This window comes from Pipistrellus hanaki (genome assembly GCF_964339955.1).
Source record: "Pipistrellus hanaki genome assembly, chromosome: 1".
NCBI classification, from domain to species: Eukaryota; Metazoa; Chordata; class Mammalia; order Chiroptera; family Vespertilionidae; genus Pipistrellus; species Pipistrellus hanaki.
In genome coordinates, this window is record NC_140503.1 from 27,248,754 (window position 1) to 27,269,181 (window position 20,428).

The following is a 20,428-nucleotide window of genomic DNA, read 5'->3' on the forward strand; positions in this document are numbered from 1 at the left end:
TTTAAAAATAATAAAAGATTCTTTAAGTAATAATATCTATTTTGGAAATATATAATTTTAAATAGATAATGGGACACTAAGAGATAATTTTGTATATCAATGATTTATGTTCCATAGAATATTATAATGACTAGCATTTCTCCAATGCCAACAGATTATCCATCCTGTTTATAAGATCAAAGAAAATGCAATTTATTTTTTAAAATAAAGCTTTTCATATCAAAATAAAACCAAAAAGTTGAATAGTTTATGCTATTATATGTTAGGTTTGATAATATCTCATGTTTAGAGGCATGGAGTGAACCAGCAGGCATGTAACTATCAAATGAACTATATTCTAAGACAGAAGGCCTAAAAATAGAAACAAATTCACAATTTAGAAATACCAACTGATTGCATTCTTTCTATAAAATATCTAAATAAGATACACTTTTCTAAACTTGCTATTCCTTTTTTTAAATAGACATTAGAAGAAATCTAAATATATTAAACTTTTCATTTTCTCTAGGGGTCATACTTATCAATAACAACTTTAGAATGCCTTATTTCATTCACTCATTTTGTTGTTATACCCTTCACTTTTTTCTAACTACACACACATCTCACATACAATCATCCATTCTGATTGTAGAACAAACTAATTATTGAAAATTACTCACTGTAAAATATTAATGCCTGAAGGGAGAAGTTTTGTGTTATTTAACTTTTATCATTAATATTTGTGCTTTCTATCAATAACTTCTGAATCTACTTAACAATTTGCAACTAGTTGAATATAGATAAATGTGGTCTAGAAATAGTTTCCTCTCTTTTTAGGCATAGTTATGTAAGACAAATAAGTTAAAGACAAATAATTGTATTATTATAGGCCCAAAATTATGTTTCTGGATTCCTAACTGATATTTCAATGTTCTTTTTAAATATTACAAAAACTGCAACTATTTAGAGTATAGAGGAAGTAGAAAAATTATTAGAATTATTTGTGGCAGGCCCTACATTGTTTTCATGTTTATTTCATTTTTCAAAAGCTTAACAGTCCTATGGACTTTTGTTGTACATAATCAAACCATAAATATTATATGAAGTAAAGTGAATCTACTAAATATCATAAATTCGCAATGAGTAAGTCATCTGCTTTCAGAAACAGAGAAGACATTTTTATGTATATTTTAAAATCTTTTTAAAAAAACCAAATATAATTTCAGGGTTTTTGCTATAAGCATATATGACTATCTATATCATAAAAGGCCTGTGGTCATGATGCTGTAATGGTGGGACAACCAAAGACTGGTCACCACGAAGCTGTGTTCAAGTCGAGGTGCGTGCAGGTGGGCAGGGCTGCGTGCATGGCAAGACGCATGCGGGTGGGCAGGGACTTGAGGCGCACGCAGGTGGACAGGGACTTGACTCTGGGTCCCGCGAGCTGCCTGGCATGGTGGGAGTCAATCTGGGTCCTGCCAGTGTGGCGGGTTTGGGTCTCACGCGATAGAACGCGCTAGGCCTCTAATAAGAATATAAGAGTACCTCTAACTGAAAAAATTTCACTTACGAATAAAGAACTTCTCAACTTCTGATATAATGAAACATACAAGCTTATGGAAAGTGATAAGACTCTTGTCAACTAACAATACCCAAAAATAGGAATGTGTGATATTACGATATTAGAAAGGTAGAAATTCAAGACTTCAGATTTATATGGCGATGAAAAAGGTAAAAAATGAAGCTTACTATATCAAAACTAAAAATAATTTAATAGGATTGTGATGATTTCATGGATACACTTTAAATCTAGTATAAAACTTTTTATTCATTTGGTAGGTTTACATAAAATTACTACCAAATTTGACCACTTGGTAGTTATGTAGTAACTAAAAAAAGTATTTTACCCCTTATAAGTTAACCCTTACATAGCAAGTACTAAAATACTGGCATACTTTTCATTGAATCCTCACAGATACCCTAGTGGAAAGGTACTTTTATATTCCTAATTTTATAGGAAACTAAAGCACAGAGCAGTTTAATGACTAGTCTATAGTCACTATGTTAGTAAGTAGCAGAGCCAGAATTCACAGGTCTGAATTTTCAATCTAGCATTTTGGTATTGACTTGAAGCTCCACAGAATACAAAGTACTAAACTATGTAATATAAATTATTTCCCTGCAATTAAAAATAATGTTGTTATCTGGTTATAAATTAATTCCTGATACTTTTCTGATATAAAAATAAGTAATAGCATGAAAATATCAAATTACCACACAAAAAATGGCTATATAGAAACCTAATTTGATTTCCTTCAAACACACAATACTTAACTCTAAAAATCAATGTCTTCACATAGATAGACAATTTTCTTATAAACCAGGGGTGGGTAATGTCTGGCCCTTGGGCTATATAAAGTCAGAGAAATCATTTGGTCTGGCCCTGCCAAGGCATTAGGGGTGAGCTAATTAAGTGCTTGAGCAAATATAGCAGGCTAATTTTTAAGTTGATAATTTTGTATGGCCCGAAAATGATGTTATAAATATCCAAATAGCCCTTGGAAAAAGTAAGGTTCCCCACTCCTATTATAAGCAAAATAAAACACAAACACATCTCTAAAGGAGATGGCTTCCCTCAATTGAACTTTTTAAGTTAGCCTCACAGTTTTAAAAAAATGTAAAGATTGGTCAAAGAACCATTTCCTTAATAAATAAATAAATTATATAAGGTTGGCTTCTTTTTTAAGTTTTTGAAGTTAATTTCTCAATTTAACATTATTCTGGCTGATTTAAGGCAAGACCATTTGATTAATAAGCCTACTTATAATATTATTCAAATAATTTCTGTGTTACAATTCTTACTTACATAGAATAGAAACTATTTTACAACTTGTTTAAAAATTTTATTTTCATATAGAACAGTGGTTCTCAAAGCTTGAAAGTATGGTCTATGGGCCAGTGACATCAGCATCACCTGAGGCTTTGTTAAAAATACAAAATCTCAGCATCCATTGCAGATTTTACGGAATTAGAAAATCTGTGTGTAGGGCCCAGCAATCTGCTTTGTGGCGCAGGCTAAAGCTTGAAAAACAGGACAGGAATTACTTAATAGGTGCAGAGAAAAAGCATCTTGCTGATAATAAGATAGTAGATACAAGAGAGTACTGATTTGAAAACTAGAAGGACATAATTAACTTTAACTTGAAATTCAGCCAAGAAACACTTTTTCGGGAGGTAAAGGAAACAATGTCACAAGTGGTAATATAAATTTGCATAAGACTCTGAAAGTAACACCTGGTTTATGGCTTCCTCATAAAAAAGGCCCCTCCCCCATATCAATGAGCACTGCCTACCCTTCATTCTTTCCCTATTTTCCCCCTCTGTGCAAAAGCTGAGGTGATTCTTTTGGCATAAAGCCTAGATATTAATTCTGCTTTTTATTTATTAAATTCATTTAAAATTATGGAATATACAGCCCTTTATCATCAAAAGAACTATAAAATTGGTATAAATATTCTATTACAACCATTCTTCTATGCTTTGAGACCAGTGAAAAAGGTATCTAAAAAAAAAAAAACCAAAACAGAATTCAGATACAGTTTGAATTATATTAAGAAAGCACACCAGATGCCTTGCTGAGTCAGAGTTGTGTTATCACCTCCTTTGAGAACATGCCTGGAGTTCAGCTGATACCACAGACCACTGAAGAAATGCAGGATTTACCCTCTGGACCAGCTCAACTTCCTCATATTATATCATTTCTAGTTTAAGTCCAAAGAAAAATCCAAGAAATATTTTTTTACATAATTTTTCCTCAGCAAGTTTTTCATTCTTAGCACCACAAGTCTCTTGTTTTGCCTAGCAGAACTATAAAAATAATATTTAAAATATTTAAAAGAACATGAATGGTTTACTCCTTTAATCTGAGAAAAGCATATTCTATCTCACCTCTGGAGTGACATCTCGTGGTGCAAACCCTGTTCCTCCAGTTGTTAGTATCAAATTAAGTTCCTTTTCATCACACCAATCTATCAGGGTTTCCTGAAAGAAAACAGTAATAATGTCACATGCAGAAGGATGTGCCTGTCTGCTTAAAAGACACACATACTCAAATATATTACGTACAAAGATGAAAAACAGATTCTTATCATCATAAAAATTTTGAAGCACAACTCATAGAACAATTTCACTGTTGCTCAAAACACACTGCATTTTGAGTGTTTATTTTACTCACAGAAAACGAGGATGAAAGCAACAAATTCTTTAAAGTAAATGAAATACATAAAAATTTATAAATTAATATTTGTTATGTAGTCACATGGCATACCTAAGTTCTTTTCAGCTTTTCAAAGTACATTCAGGTTAAAAAAATTGAATATTATGTATGTGTCATTTATATGATCTCATTATTAAAAACCACACCAATCCTTCCAGGTAAATATACATACTTTAATTTCATATTTAAGAAACAGACTCTTTCACTTTTTTTTTCCTTTAATGAATTCTGAGAGATCAAGAAACTTATTTGATCATGGGCTCACAAACTAAAAGGAGAAAGAACTAGAATTCAAACTAGATCTGTGAGATTCTCAATATATGTTCCCTACTTTCTACCTGTGATTATGTCAATATTTTCTACTAAGTTTTAAGCTGTTTAGGGAAGTTTTATCATTTTATCAGGAATTATTTCATATGATTGCCTTAAAAGAAAGGTGTAGGAATAAATGATTGCTTAAAGTTTTTCCCCTCCACACTGCTTTATAAGTACACCATAAAATTTTGGAGATGGTAGGGACCTTAGGAGATTTGCCTCTTCATTTTCCAGATAAAACAAGTGAAGTACAAAGGTGGTTAAATAATTTACTTAAAGTTATCTAGCTAATTTGTAAAGAAGAGGAACTAGGATCTCACTATTGATAATTCTACTCATCCATTCTACATTGTAATTATATTTTAAAAACAACAATTATACATACATTATTGAATTATCTTTTTATAATTCCAGTAAAAAATGTAATAATACAACTATATCATTTAATTGCTGATAAAATGTAATAATACAACTATATTATTTCATTGCTGAGGTGTAAAATAAAAGTAGCAGGCTAGTACTTAGATGTAAAACACAATATCCTCTGTTCTCAAATTCATCAGTGACATTAAATGCAGGATAATTAGTTAGAAGGAAATTTGGGGTCTAAAAATGATTTCCCCCCCCTATCTTTGAATATTTTTATTTCATCCTATCATAGTATCACAGGAATGGAGAGCCCAAAGCTCCAAGTGAAGGGGATTTTCCCCTATGATTTATTAATGGAATCAAACTATTTTTAAAATATATAAATTATAGACTACTGAGAGCCCAAATGAAGAACTTCCATTCCTGATGTAGTTATAATATTGTTCTGAGAAAAGCTCACACACAAAATCTATGAGCACTATAATAAAAGTTATTCCAAGGTGGCTCCCAAACCAAACTTAAAATTTCCATTGACTTGTGCTTCTATATTTAAAGTAGAAAAGCAAAATACTCATGATTCTAAGTAGTTATTATTTCTAGTCCACACAAAAGTAAGTTGATGTTGCAATTCAGAAGTGAGATTAATTGACTCTGTTCTTCCACTAATGGATCCCATAACACTAAATTTCCTTTTAACATTCCAAAGTACTCCTATCAGTACTGGAGAGCCATGCCACAGAATCCTCATCTTTGACCAAATTCCTTTTACATCAGCTCTTGATAAAAAAAAAAATGATATCAAAATTGCATCAATATCCCAAGCATATATAAAATCTATATCCAATGCCAAATTTCAGTATTGTCAATAACAAAAGGCCATTCAAACTTTTCTAAATTCAAAATGCTACTAATATAGTTAAAATAGTCCTTTATATTAAAGAGTTCTACTGTTTGGCATCAGGCAATACTCTCTTATAACATTGTTCTTTCTCAAGATTGCTGCAGCTATTTGGGGTCTTTTATTTTACTCCAGATGATTTTTTAGAGAGTTTGTTCCAGGTCTTTGAAATATGCCCAATTCAATTTAATAGGAATTGCATTGAATCTATAGATTGCTTTGGGTAGTATAGACATTTTAATGATGTTGATTCTACCAATCCATGAACACGATATATTCTTCCATTTGTTTATATCTTCCTGTATCTCTTTTTTCAGTGTCCTATAACTTACTGAGTACAGGTCCTTTACCTCCTTGGTTAAATTTACTTCTAGGTATCTTAATGTTTTTGTTGCAATGGTAAATGGTTTTTTTGTTTTTGTTTTTTTTTGTTTGTTTTTTTTTTAGTTTTTCTTTCTGTGAGTTCATTATTGGTATATGAAAAAGCCATAGATTCCTCAGTGTTAATTTTGTATCCTGCTACATTGCTGAATTCATTTATAAAGTTTAGTAGTTTTTTGGTGGCCAAGACATAAAAACATGCTCAAAGTTACTAATCATCCGAGAGATGCAAATCAAAACATCAATGAGGTACCATCTCACACCTGTCAGAATGGCTATCATCAACAAATCAATAAAAGGCAAGTGCTGGTGAGGATGCAGAGAAAAAGGAACCCTCTTGAGCACAGCTGATGGGAATACAGGCTGGTGTAGCCACTGTGGAGAACAGTATGGTGTTTTCTAAAAAGTTGAAAATGGAACTTCCATTTGACCCAGTAATCACCCTTCTAGGACTATAACCCAAGAAACTAGAAATACCAATCAGAAAGGACATATGCACCCCTATGTTCATAGCAGCACAATTCACCATTGCTAAGATTTGGAAACAGCCTAAGTGCACATCAGCAGATGAGTGGATTAGAAAACTGTGGTACATCTATACAGTGGAATTCTATGCTGCTGTAAAAAAGAAGGAATTCTTACCATTTGCAACAGATGAAACTAGAGTGCACTATTGCTAAGCAAAATAATCAGTCAGAGAAAGATAAATTTCACATGATCTCACACGTGGAATATAATGAACAACATAAAATGAACAAAAATAGAACCATAGACATAGAAGCATCAAACAGACTATCCAACCTATTAGGGAAGGCAGAGGTAAGGGAATAAGAGATTAACCAAAGGAATTGTATACATGCATATGAGTAAAACAAATTGAAACAGATAGTAGGGGGGTGAAGACTTGTGCTTGGAGGTTGTGGTGGCAGGACAGAGATCAATGGGAGGAAAAGGTGATTCATGTAATACTTTAAACAATAAAGAATTTTTAAAAAGAAATATTACCATACTTGTGCTAATAAAAATAGAAACTAAGTATTGAATATAAAGAATACCCCAGGATTATTCAAATGGCATCATTTCTACAGATAAATAAAATTCAGACTAACCATTAGAAAAAAAAAAAAAAAAGAAATATGGAATCTCAGGTCCCATCCCAAACCTAATGAATCAGAATCTGCATTTTTAGAAAGACTCTTCAAGACTCTTTAATTTACACATTAAACTGGACTAATTATGCTTTATATGTAACATGAAGATAATGAATCTATTTTTCTATGGCATTAGATAACCTGAAAGCAATTTATCTTAACATATTATTTGTTTCAGCATCTATAAGATTCCTTTCATTCTGAGATATATCTTAATATCTGGCTGCCTCTACCAGATAGTATGTCATTGGGAATTCTACATGAGCCACAGTTATGAAAAATCGCTCTGCATCTATTGTAAAAATGAGGCTGAAGGCATCTTCTATTTTAATGATTAATTTTCCCTTATGTTGAATGTATTTCTTTATAAATTTATTGCCTGAAGCTTCCAGGTTAGCATAGTAGAAAGAAGATATAATCACAGAATTTCCCCTTCTCATCTAATTAAAATTAAAAAAATTTAAAAATTAGAAGAAAACATATCCACTAGCAACAATTAAGTAAGAAGATTCATGTCAGAAATCTCAAAAGTTAGATAGTCAAGGACAGAAATGAAGGATCTTTGAGGAGCATAGTGTGGCACGGTGAGGCTCCTAATGCTGCTTTGGCTCCCAAAGAAATTATATGGTAAATTATCAAAATCCTGAAAATTCTCACTAATTCCTTCAAATCAAGAGCAATGCAAACTAAGAGAACCAAGATAGCAGGATAGGTAAATGCTGGTAATCGTCACCTCCCACAACCACATCAAAATTACATCTAAAATACAGAACAACCATCATTAAGAACCACCAGTAATTTGGCTGGATATAAGTCTAAACAACTAGAGAAGTAAAGAAGAAAGTATACTGAGACTGGTAGTAGGGGCAGAGGCATGGAATTGGCTGGTATGACAACCATGTGTGGCATTTGTTTTAATCAGGAGGGATATCTCCCACACTCATACTAGACACCCCAGCCCACAGTTCCAGAGCTGAGAGAAGTCCCCATAATTTCAGGCTGTAGACACCAGTGGGGATTATAGCTGACTGACCCAGCGGATGCTGGGAACCCAGGTAGTTTCTCTTAAAGGGCAGGCATATGAACTTACAAGGTCCTAATCCCTTTGAGCTCCAGCACTCGGTGAAGGCATTAGGGAAACTAGGGACTTAGAAGGAGAAAATGGATTGCCTGGAATTGGGGCAGGAACTCAGGGGCAGCTTTCTCCTAGAAGGGAGTGCTTGCAGTGATCAAATGTCTGTGCTGGGATCTCCCCTAATGCAGAACTAACTGACAGTCATATCTAAGTTTCCTTCTACGTGCTTCACACTGTTCATTCCACCCTGATAATTCTGTGAGATCCCATCCCATCTAATTTGCAGCCTCACCCACGCTGTTTTTAGTGGTTTTTCCATATGAATGCCCTGTCCTTGCTCAGACTTCAGACTTTCCTAAAATCTCTATGAGATGGCAGGGCGGGGCCAGGACAAACTCCTGACTCCACTGTGGGGCAGGGCGGAGTTATCCTCCATTTTGTAACTGAACCCTAGCCCTCACCCAACCAATCAGGGTTAGCCGAGGCAGTGACATCATCACCGACCAGAGTAAAACCCCTGAGCTGGGCGAAATTCGCTCTCTTCCGCCATGCTGCTGGTGTGAGTGGGACAGAGCCCATGCTAGCATGGAAAAGGCTCTTTTGTTTATTGCATCAGACTCGGATCCCTGGTGGTCCTTGGGGATCACGAAGTTTGGGCGTAACACTCTTCAGCAGCAGCTGGCATCAGCATGCCCCATACCTAAGTGGCCCAAGACCCAACACTACAACCAGCCTGCCTTGCTTCACAGTTTGGCCTCACCTGGGCACTTCCATGCCCAATACAAGAAGCAGCCATCTACAGATCACTTCGTAGAATCTGCCAAATGGCCTCAGGCAGTGTACCCAGTAGACAGCTTCAGATGTCTCCAGATTACAACTCTATACTTCCACAAACAACACATTAAAGGGACAGCCTCCAGTGAAAACCAAAGACTCACTGAAGCAAGTCCTGTTCCAAAGGGGGGGTCTCCTGCATAGCAGCTCTTCCACTGTAGTCATAGCTGGTCCTCACACCCATTAGGCCTAGAGGTCAACTCCTCCCAGTAACACCAACAGCAATCAAGGTTCAACTACAAAACTGTGCACACAGACAACACAGGGTGCACATAGGGTGTCTAGCTCAGGTGACTGGGGAGACTGAGCCACTGGGCTCTATATGACATTTAATACACAAGGCCACTCTACCAATTACAGGAGACATAGCAGCTCTACCTTATATATAAAACAAACAAACAAACAAACACACCACAGGGAAGCAGCCACAATGGGAGACACAAATAAAAGAAGAGAAAAAAATCTCCAGAAAATAAACTAATGAAATGGAAGCAAGCAAATACAAGACACAGAGTTCAAAACAATGGTTATAAGGTTGATCAAGGATCTTAATGAAAGCGTCAAGGGACTTATAAACCAGCAGCCCTACTCAAGCCACCGCTGCTCCCAGTGAGAATTTCAAAGACATTAAAAAAGAACAGTCAGAAATTAAGCATACACTAACTGAAATAATAATTTAATGGGATTCAACAGTACCGAAGGGGATTTCAAGAATCAAATCAATGGTTTGGAACATGAGGAAGCAAATAACACCCAATCAGAAGAGCAAAAAGAAAAAAGAATCCAAAATATGAAGATAGTGTAAGGATCCTTTAGGACAACTTCAAGGGTACTAACATTTGCATTATGGGGTATCAGAAGGAAAAGAGAGAGAGTTGGATATTGAAAATTTATTTGAAGAAATAACAGCAGAAAACTTCCCCTACCTGGTAAAAGAAATAGATTTTACAAGCCCAGGAAGTGCAGAGTCCCAAATAACAGGAATACAAAGAGAGCCACAGGACAAAATTAAAATACCAAAAGTTAAAGACAATGAGAGAATCTTATAAACATCAAGATAAAAGCAATTAACTACAAGGAAGTACCCAGATGACTGTCAACTGATTTCTCAACAGAAGCTTTGCAGGTCAGAAGGGAGTGGCAAAAAATATTGAAAGTGATACACAGCAAGGACCTACATTCAAGATTACTATACTCAGCAAAGCTATTATTTAGAATTGAAGGTCAGATTAAGAGCTTCACAGATAAGAAGGTAAAGGAGTTCATAATCACCAAGCCAGTATTACATGAAATGTTGAAGGGTATTCTTTAAGAAGAGGAAGAAGAAAAGATTAAAAATATGAACAAAATGGCAATAAGTAAAATTGAATCTAAAAATAAAAATAAATGAATAAGGAATCTAATGAACAAAGTAAACTGATGAGTAAAATATAACCAGTGGCATGGAAACACAGAACAGTTTGACGAATCTCAGAGGGAAGTGCGGTTAGGGTGCTGGATGCTAAGCCTAGCTGGACATAATAAATGCAAGAAATTCTCAAAAGGTTGAACGGACTCTTTCAGCAGGGCTGAAAATCTGCATGCTACTACATGCTCCTGGAACAGCCAAAGGCAATTCCTCCAACCTGATGGTCCTTTATTGTTTGCCTGACCTTATCTTTGATATGTGTATCTGCTATGCTAAAGGGAAAATATGTGAATAAAAAGCCCTGGCCTGGAGATTCGAGAGCTAACCACTAGAGTGAAGCCTTCCCTTATTTCCCCCCATGCCTTTCAAATTTATATTTCAGGTCTAGTTTATCCATTTACACGCAGCCCCTTTTCCAGATTCCTTGAACCTCTGCAAATGCTGAGAAAGACCCTAGCAGTGGGGGTGTGAATGGAAAGAGATTAACCAAAGATCTTATATGCATACTAAAGGCCCAGTGCATGAACTCATGCACCTCAAAAGGAACTGTGTGCTGCGAAGCTGCGGTGGGCACAGAGGCAGGTCTCAGCCTATCCTCCGTACCCGCACCTGGCCCTTCCCGCCATGGCCCCCCAGTCTGCCAGCAGCCCTACTCACGCTGCCGCTGCTCCCACATGCTGTCAGCAGGAAGCGATTGGGGCTAAGTAGGCACCAGGTTCTGGGAGCAGGTGTGAGCACTGAGCAGGACCAAGGTGCGTAGAAGCAAAGAATTTTCAGTAATAACTAGAGGCTTGCCCTGATGACAGCAACCAGTGCCCCATCTTGGTCTGGCACCCCCTGCTCACCTGCTCCACCATCCTGCCGCAGCAGATGCCTGCCAGGTTCCACACTTTGCCGCCTGTTGACAATGCCTTCCATATTTCGCACACCCCCTGGTGGTCAGCGAATGCCATAGTGACCAGTTGTTGGATTGTTTGGTTGTTCTGCAGTTTGATCTATTTGTATATTAGCCTTTTATTATATAGGATTATATAGGATATGCATTACCTCTGGACTCAGACAATAGAGTGGTGAAAGCCTAAGGTGGGGCAGGAATTAGGTGGAGTGGGACAGTGCAGGGAAAAGGGGGGCATTTGTAATACAGTAAGTCCTTAAGTTATATAGGAGATCTGTTCCTATGATGAGATGTATTGTGATTTGCGCCGTATGTCAGAACCTACCTACATAAGCACCTACATCACTCACATGGAGCACATACACAGCAGTAATAAAGTGAAACAGAAAAAAAAAAATTAAAAGCTAACAATTCCTGACCTTTAATTGTGGCAAATAAATAATAAAAAAACATACAGCACATATGTACAAACATCAAAATAACGAAACTTTTTTTATATAAATAAATGGGAAATGGCAACGTAATCACTAAATGATGTACATTGAGTCCAACATAACCCGAGGACTGCCTGTACTCTTAACAATAAAGATTTAAAAGTTAAAAAAAAAAAGAGAGAGAGATGCAATATCTGAGAGACTCCTCTTTTTAATCTTGTAAGCAACTGCTATGCGAAACAAGTAAAACAAAAGCTTACTCTATGATCAATATGAGGTTCTAGGGACAAATGCACACTGAAATGGGATACTAATCTGAAACCTAATGATACCCCCACATACTAATGAGTTAAACTATTATCTAGACACAAAGACCCTAGTATTGGACATTTAATAAAATCTCAGAGAGAAAAGCAGAACATTCCAACAAATATATGTTGTCTCTAGTTTCTTACTTCCTCCCATTTTCTCTGTGCGAAATCTGTCCATATCTCATATAGTCAAAGTTGTCTTTATCTTTCTTCCAACATCTAGGTAATGGTCTGTGAAATAAACTCAGTTTGAAGACTGATACTATTCACTCAAGTTTTTTTTTTGTTTGTTTGTTTTTTAATAATCACATTATTATCAAAATTTGAAGGTAATCAGAGGATAAGTAGAAGAAACTAACACTGCTCATATTTTATCATGAGGACTGATTCAACCAATTTTGTCTGAGGTTTAAAAAGAGAGTTAAAAATATAACTGTAATCTATTAATTATTTTCTCTCTTTTTAACTTTTGAGATATGTTTATTACATTACATCTCTGGTAATATGCTCTTTTATTCCCTTTGTTTTTCTTTTGTTTAAATGAAATAAAATACTATTCGATATTAACTTTAGGGAATTATTCTAATTTTGTATAGCTGTCTTTCATTCAAACTTCCATCCAGTCTTCTATCTATAATACAGGCATAGAAAGATGTTGGTAATATTTACAATTAATCTTAATAATGGTATTTCTAGTTGATTAGATTTGAAATACATTTCTTTTCTTCTTTTTTGAGTTTTTATAGTATTTATAATTTGCATGTATTATTAAAAATAACTTTAAAAATTAAATTTTTCATTATTTGTTCATTCTGATACTTAGTACCCTAGTGTCTCATTTTACCTCATTTTCAGCCTGCTCAGAAAAAATTTTTTGTCACCTACTATTAAACATATACTACTGTGATAGATTAAATATGACCACATAGTCTTTATAAGTCCTCCTGTAGAGAGGTGGAGTCTATGTCCACAATATTTGCATCTTGGCAGGACTTATGACTTTGACCAATAGAGTGGGGCAGAAATCATGGTGTGTGAGTTCTGAAGCCTAGGTCTCAAAAGGCTTCACAGTTCTACCTTCTATTTTGATAATCTTCTTTCACCATGAAAAACAGACCAAGGTAAATAATGGAATGATAAAAGACCATGTGGAGAGAAAGGTGTAGCAGAACAGACAGCACCAATGTCCCAGACATTTAAGTGAGGTCATCGTAAATTTACGATGAGGTCATCATAAATTTCTGGCACATGAGTGACCTCCAGGTAAGACCAGAAGAAGATACACCCAGCAACCCCACAGATTTGTGAGAAATAATAAATCAATGTTGTTTTAAGTCACTAGGTTATGTGGTGATTGTTAATGCAACTATACAGTACAGATACAACTACTTTCTTAGTTAGCACCTTTGCCTCCTCCTCTTTTTCTGGCTATTTATATTTTCTTAGTCATAAGTTTATACATCCTGTAAAATTTCTTAAAACACCTCAAGATCTCAAAACTAAGATTTCGTTGTATTTCAAATTATTATTTGTTATTCTCTCACACACAAAAAAAATGCCAATACCAAGGTGCCATGTTAGGTTTTCTCCTTCCAACAAAATAGAGCTGTTCTTTTATTTAAGTGGTCTGATATTTAATCCATGGACCAATTTCAGTTTCATTCTATCCATTTAAACCTCAAGTAATAAAACTGTCAAATACTCTATATACTACTTATAAGACATTTTAAATAATGGTTAACAGTGGATTACTATTATGATAGTAATGGTTAACAGTGGGTTACTATTATGATAATCCTTTTATGTACTCTATAAATGCTTTTTATCAATATAATTTTCTTAACCTTTACTAGATTATAATATATTAATCCTTTCACTGCTAGAAGAAAGAGAAATGTTTGTTATAGTTCCCTTCTGTTTTGAAACAAAGCAAACTAATGATAGAATCCTAATAGGAATTTTGATGAAAGATTTTTGTTTGTTCTCCATAATTTATCTATTCTCTTTTCCTAGGTAGCCAATACTTGATTGATTGGAGAAAGCCTGAAACTGCATCTCTTAAGGATTCCTATTAGAATCATCTTGAGATAATGTGTTTTATTTCTTATTATATGGTTGTAATTATTTATTCCAAATTCCTCTTCAGAGGTCCAGTCAGTCTTAGAAGAATATATGTTAGTAGAAATATCATCATTTGTTTAGGTCACCTATTATATAAGACTAAAGGCCCAATGCATGAAATTTGTGCACTTGGGAGAGGGCTCCCTCAGCTCAGAATGAAATAAGGTGCAGGCTAAGCCAAGAGACCCTACTGGTGCACAATGAGGGGCAGGGAGGGACGAGGGAGGTTGGCCAGCTGGGGAGAGACCATGGGAGGGCTCCAGGGCATGTCTGGTCTGTCTCACTCAGTCCCAATTGGCCCAACCCTAGCAGCAAGCTAGCCTACTGGGCAGATCATCTGCCCCGTGGTAGTCAGTGCATGTCATAGTAAGTGGTTGAGCAGTCTTAGCATACCATTAGCATATTATGCTTTGATTGGTTGAATGGCCAACTGGACACTAGCATATTAGGCTTTCATTATATAGGATCACTGAAGAGTACAAATATGCATAAAAGTAGGCTCTTAAGCCAGATTTTTAGGTAAAGATCTTTAGGGAAAAAATAGGATAAAAAGTCAAAATACATATATCTAAACCCATTTAGCTCTATAAATTACTTTGTTTTACCATCTGTCTTTCTTTTAAAATATGACATTTCATCCTAGCGAAGTACTTTTGGTTCAGTTGGTTAGACCATTGTCCCCACAGGTTGTGAGTTCGATTTCTAGTCAGAGCACAAACAAGAATCAACCAATGAATGGATAAATGAGTGGAACCATAAATCAATGTCTGTCTGTCTCTCTGTTTCCCTCTTCTCTCTCTCAAATCAATCAATCAATAAAAAATATGACATTTAAATTATTAGCCTTTCAGAGCTAGTGATAAAAAGATTACCATGAACTCTGTCATTTGGGTTGTCTAAGGTGATTAAGAATGTGGAGAATCTTCATACTTAGTGTAACTGTGACATAAATAAATAATACTGAAAATAAGAAAAGCAGCCATTTATTCAGTATTCAGTATGTGCTAAACACTCTGCCAAGTTCTGAACTTGCTCCTGTGAGATTCCATCTCATTAGGAGCAAATCCTTGGTATTCTGTGAAGATATTGTGGTTACAAACCCTCATCATAGTATGGAATTCCCATAATATTGTGAAGATGGATCTAGGTAACCCTGATTTAGAACAATTCTCCAATAAAACCATCTGGGCCTGGAGATTTTTTTAAAGGTGGTATTTCAGGTTATAAGGCTATTCAGATTGCCTGTCTTTTTGGTTATTTTTTTGTAATTTGTGAGGTTTTAGATACTGGTCATTTTTTTTCTAAGTAATTCAAGTTATGGATATAAAGTTTTTCATAGCATTTTTTATCCTTTTATGGTTGGAAAATCTGTAGTAATACTGTTTGTTCAATCTTGATATTGATGATTGTGTCTTTTTTTCTTTAAATTTGTTAGTCTAGTTAGTAAGAGGTTTATCAATGTTATTGAGTTTTTAAAAGAACCAGCTTTTTATTTCATGGATTTCCCTATTGTGGTCCTATTTTCAATTTAATTTATTCCAATTATTAAGTATTTTCTGTCTTCTGGTTTTGACTATATCTGGCTTCTCTTCTTTAACTTCTTGAAGAAGAAACATGAATTATTGACCTGAGAATTTTCATTTTCTCTAAAAATTGATATTTTCATGTTATATCTTTTTCTATCCTTTTATTTTCAACCTATCTGTGAAATGATTTTTTGAGAAAGCATGTGTTGAATCATTTCTAAAATCCATTATAACAATTTGCCTTTTAATTGTATACTTAGATTATTTGTATTTAAGGCAATTACTTTTATGTTAGGACTTACATCTGTTTATGTCTCCTGTTTCTTTTTGGTTTTCAATATATTTTATTGATATTTTACAGAGAGGAAGAGAGAGGAAGAGTTAGAAACATCGATGAGAGAGAACATCAATCAGATACCTCCTGCACACCCCTTCCTGGGAATATGTCCATAACCAAGGCACATGCCCTTGACCGGGATCAAACCCGGGACCCTTGAGTCTGCAGGCCGACGCTCTATCACTGAACCAAACTGGTCAGGGCCATTCCTGTTTCTTTATACCTTATTGTGAACTACTTGAAAACTTTTTTAGTATTTCACCTTACTTTATAATATTTTTGTGTATATTGTTTTGTATATTTCTCTTAGTGATTGCTCTGAGTATTACAATATTTAGATGAAATTTATCACTGTCTACTGGTATTGACATTTTATCAAGTGAAATACAGAAACTTTGCATTCATTTAAGTACCCTCCCATATTTTAAATATGACTGTTCATTATTTACTCATATATTTTATAGCACATTTTTGTTTCAACCTTCAAATGTGACTTACGAAAATCATTTTAAAAAGATAGTGTACTATATTTGCCTATTCTGCTTTTCTGAAGTTGTTTCCTTCCTCTTTAGAAAATTTATTTAGCCATTCTTTCAGGGTAGATTTTCTAATGACAAATTCTTTCAGTTTTCTTTGGTCTGAGTATGTCCTTCTTTCCCATTCATTCCTAAAGGATAATTTCATTGGATATAGACTTTGTGGTTAACAGTTCTTTTCTTCAGCACTTGAAAAGTATTGAGCCACTTTTCTGGTGCCACCACCCTCCCAACCCCTGCCACTCAAGTATGGTGCCATCAAAAAACAAACAAACAAACAAACAAACAAACAGGTCAAGGAAACAAAAATTCAGGAAAAGACAGATTTATGTATGTGTATGTATGTGTGTGTGTGTATATGTGTGTAGGCATATGAAAAGTTAGTATATGATAAATGAGGCAATTCAAATTGGAGGGGAGAGAGATTTTTTTAATAAATTGAGCTGTAACTGTAAGTCATCCCATATATAAATAAAAATGTATACCAATGTAAATTTCAGATAGATTAAAGTGTTAATATTTAAATGTCTCTCCTTATAATAAATATACCCAAGTTGGTAGTATAAATTAGCATAACTACCTTAGAAAACAATGATTTCATCCAGAAAAGTTGAAAATACACATTACTTAAAAACCAGAAATTTCTTTCTTTAGTATATACCTTAGAGAAACTGTTACACAGGATGTTTTGTAAGAATTTTATAGCATAATTTTTCATAATAACTGCAAATGGAAACAAGCTGAATGTCCATCAGTAGTAGTTCTCGATAATTTGTGCCACAATGAGGCATTTTATGGCAAAAAAAAAAAAAGGAGGATAAGAAGGAGGAGAGGAGGAGGAGGAGGAGGAGGAGGGGAGGAAGAAGACGAAGAAGAAGAGGAAGAGGAAGAGGAAGAGGAAGAGGAAGAGGAAGAGGAAGAAGAAGAAGAAGAAGAAGAAGAAGAGGAAGAAACTCAGCTATTCATAATGACATGGATGAATCTCAGTGTTGAGCAAAAGAAGAAAAGCACAAAAGATTATATACAATGTGATTCACTTTATATAAAATGCAAGCAGAAGCACACATAAATTATAATATTTAGTAATATGTATACATGAGTGTTAAATCTAAATAAAAGCAAGGATATTAGGTGGAAGAGATTATTGTGATTGGGTCAGGAAGATAGACACTATTTTTTAAGACTTTGGTATAACATCCATTCACTATGAGATGACTTGTTGTAATAAATAAGTGTATGTTTAAGTCAAACTATGTATGAACTTAATGATTTCAGGTACTAGGAACATTGTGAAAGATTATCATATCTGATGAAAATTGAGTTATGTTTCATCAATCAATCATACCTTTTAATAGTAAACTTTTACACACATATATCTTTACATATGTTATTTTATAGACAGTATAGTTTGAATATAAATTCAATTGCACATTTAAATAATTTAAAATTACTCAGACATTATTCAACTAAACTGAACATTACAGATGTTCCTCATTTCCTCAAATCAAAGCAAAAAGATTTTACTATCTGATTTCAGTTGAAAATGCAAATAGTGCCAACATATGTTGGTGAAATAATTTATAATAGTTTTTCTTCCAATACTTTTTAACAAAATAATCAGTTTTATATTTTTTATTCCTCAGAGAAATAAAAAAATCTAAAGTCATTTGAGATATAAAACTAGTAATAGATGGGAAAAATCACATAACACATGTCATCCATGAATCATGCTTTTTTTATTTTTAAATCTCTTGAGACATAACTGTATAACTCTGGAATTCCAAAAAATACAAAAGAACTCCTCCTTTAGAGAAAGTCACTATAAAAATTAGGCAAAACTCTTACATTTAATTAAACTTAAAAAAAAATATTAATCTTCTGTTTCTAGGATGGGCCTTCCCAAGGGCAACAATTTCAGTCCACTACTATTACTTCACTAGAGACCAGTGCACAAATTTGTGCACAGGTGGGGTCTGGCTGCTCCACCCTGATAGGGCCTATAGGGCCGGGCCAGCCAGGGGAAGGGAACATGGGAGGTTGGCCAGCTGGCCCCGCCCATGATTGGGGTTATGGGGGGCCTATAAGGGGCATGGCTGACTGGGGGAAGGGGCCTTCAGCAGTTGGCTGGCTGGCCCCGCCCCCTGGTCAAACTCCAGGTTGAGGGGACAAATTGCATATTAGCCTTTTATTATACAGGTTATAGAAAACAACATGGAGTTTACTTTAAAAATTAAGTATGGAACTGCTATTTGACTCAGTTGATCCCTTCTACGAATATATCCTAAGAAACCCAAAACACCAATCAAAAATAACATATGCACCTCTATGTTCATAGCAACACAATCTATAGTAGCTAAGATCTAGAAATAGTCCAAGTGCCAATCAGTAGATGAGTACACCATGGAACACTATGCAGCAGTGAAAAAGAAGGGTGTCTTACCCTTTGAGACAATCTGGAGGGACCTGGAGAGTTATTATGCTAAGTGAAACAAGTCAGTCAGAGAAAGACAAGTATCTCATGGTCTCACTCATATGTGGAATCTAATGAACAAAATAAACTGATTAACAAAATAGGCCCAGAGACACAGAAGCATGGAACAGACTGTCAAATCTCAGAGGGAATACAAGAGTGAGTGGAAAGAGATCAACCAAAGAACTTGTATGCATATATATGTATAACCCATGGACACAGATAATAGGGTTGTGAACACCTGGGGCAGGAGGTGAGGGGTGGGCTAAATGAGGTCAATGTTGGGGAAAGGCAGCATATGTAATATTTTCAACAATAAACATATTTTAAAAATCACTTTTTAGGCAATTGCATGTATTAGCATGGCCTCAACTAACTTACATAATGACAAACCTCAATATCAATAAAAAGATAGAATTATATTTTTCTGAGTTCCAGTCAAACTTACTGGATATTTGGGTATCTGAGATGGATATATATAATGACAAATTAAATAAGTCAAAACATACCCTCTTTCTTCTCAAACTTAGTCCTTTTCTTAGATCTTCTAAGATTTCCTAAGCCAGAAACATGACTCAATCTTTACATCTTACCTTAAACATCCAATAAATAAAGTATTTTTTGACTCATCTTATATAATATTTCTGGAACGTAAGTATTTTCTTCAGCCTTCTTGCCATCTCTTTAGCTCAGGTTTTAATCATTTTGAGTTTATATCCTGCAACCTAGTCTCCTTCATTATAGATGAAACCTCCTTTTCATTGAAAATATTTTTCTCACTCATCACAGAAAAACCTAAAATATTTACCAACCTGGTTACATTTCTTTCTTTTTTAAAATTACATAATGGCACTCCATAGTTTTCAGTATAAAATCTAAATTTTTTAACATAGCATAAAGGTCCACTGCCAGTTCTACAATATATCTCAATGGTTTTGATTTTAACCCTGGGATCTGTTGCCATATCCTATATAATAAAAGAGTAATATGCAAATTAACCATCACTCTGCTATGCCCACAAGTCATGCTCACAAACCAATCAGGAGCGGGTATGCAAATTAACCCAACCGAGATGGCTGCGGCCATGGAGCAAGCAGGAGGCTTGGGCTTCC

General features: G+C 34.8%; 1 protein-coding gene across 18 annotated transcripts in view; it reads right to left on the reverse strand.

The window, feature by feature from the left end:
* Positions 1 to 20,428, reverse strand: part of GPHN (gephyrin) — a 349,286-nt gene that overhangs the window by 224,112 nt on the left and 104,746 nt on the right. For all 18 annotated transcript variants that reach the window (XM_084866488.1, XM_084866485.1, XM_084866487.1 and 15 more), the window contains exon 4: positions 3,928 to 4,020. In XM_084866488.1, coding sequence (XP_084722614.1) covers positions 3,928 to 4,020 — 93 coding nt within the window. The remainder of the gene's footprint in view (positions 1 to 3,927; positions 4,021 to 20,428) is intronic.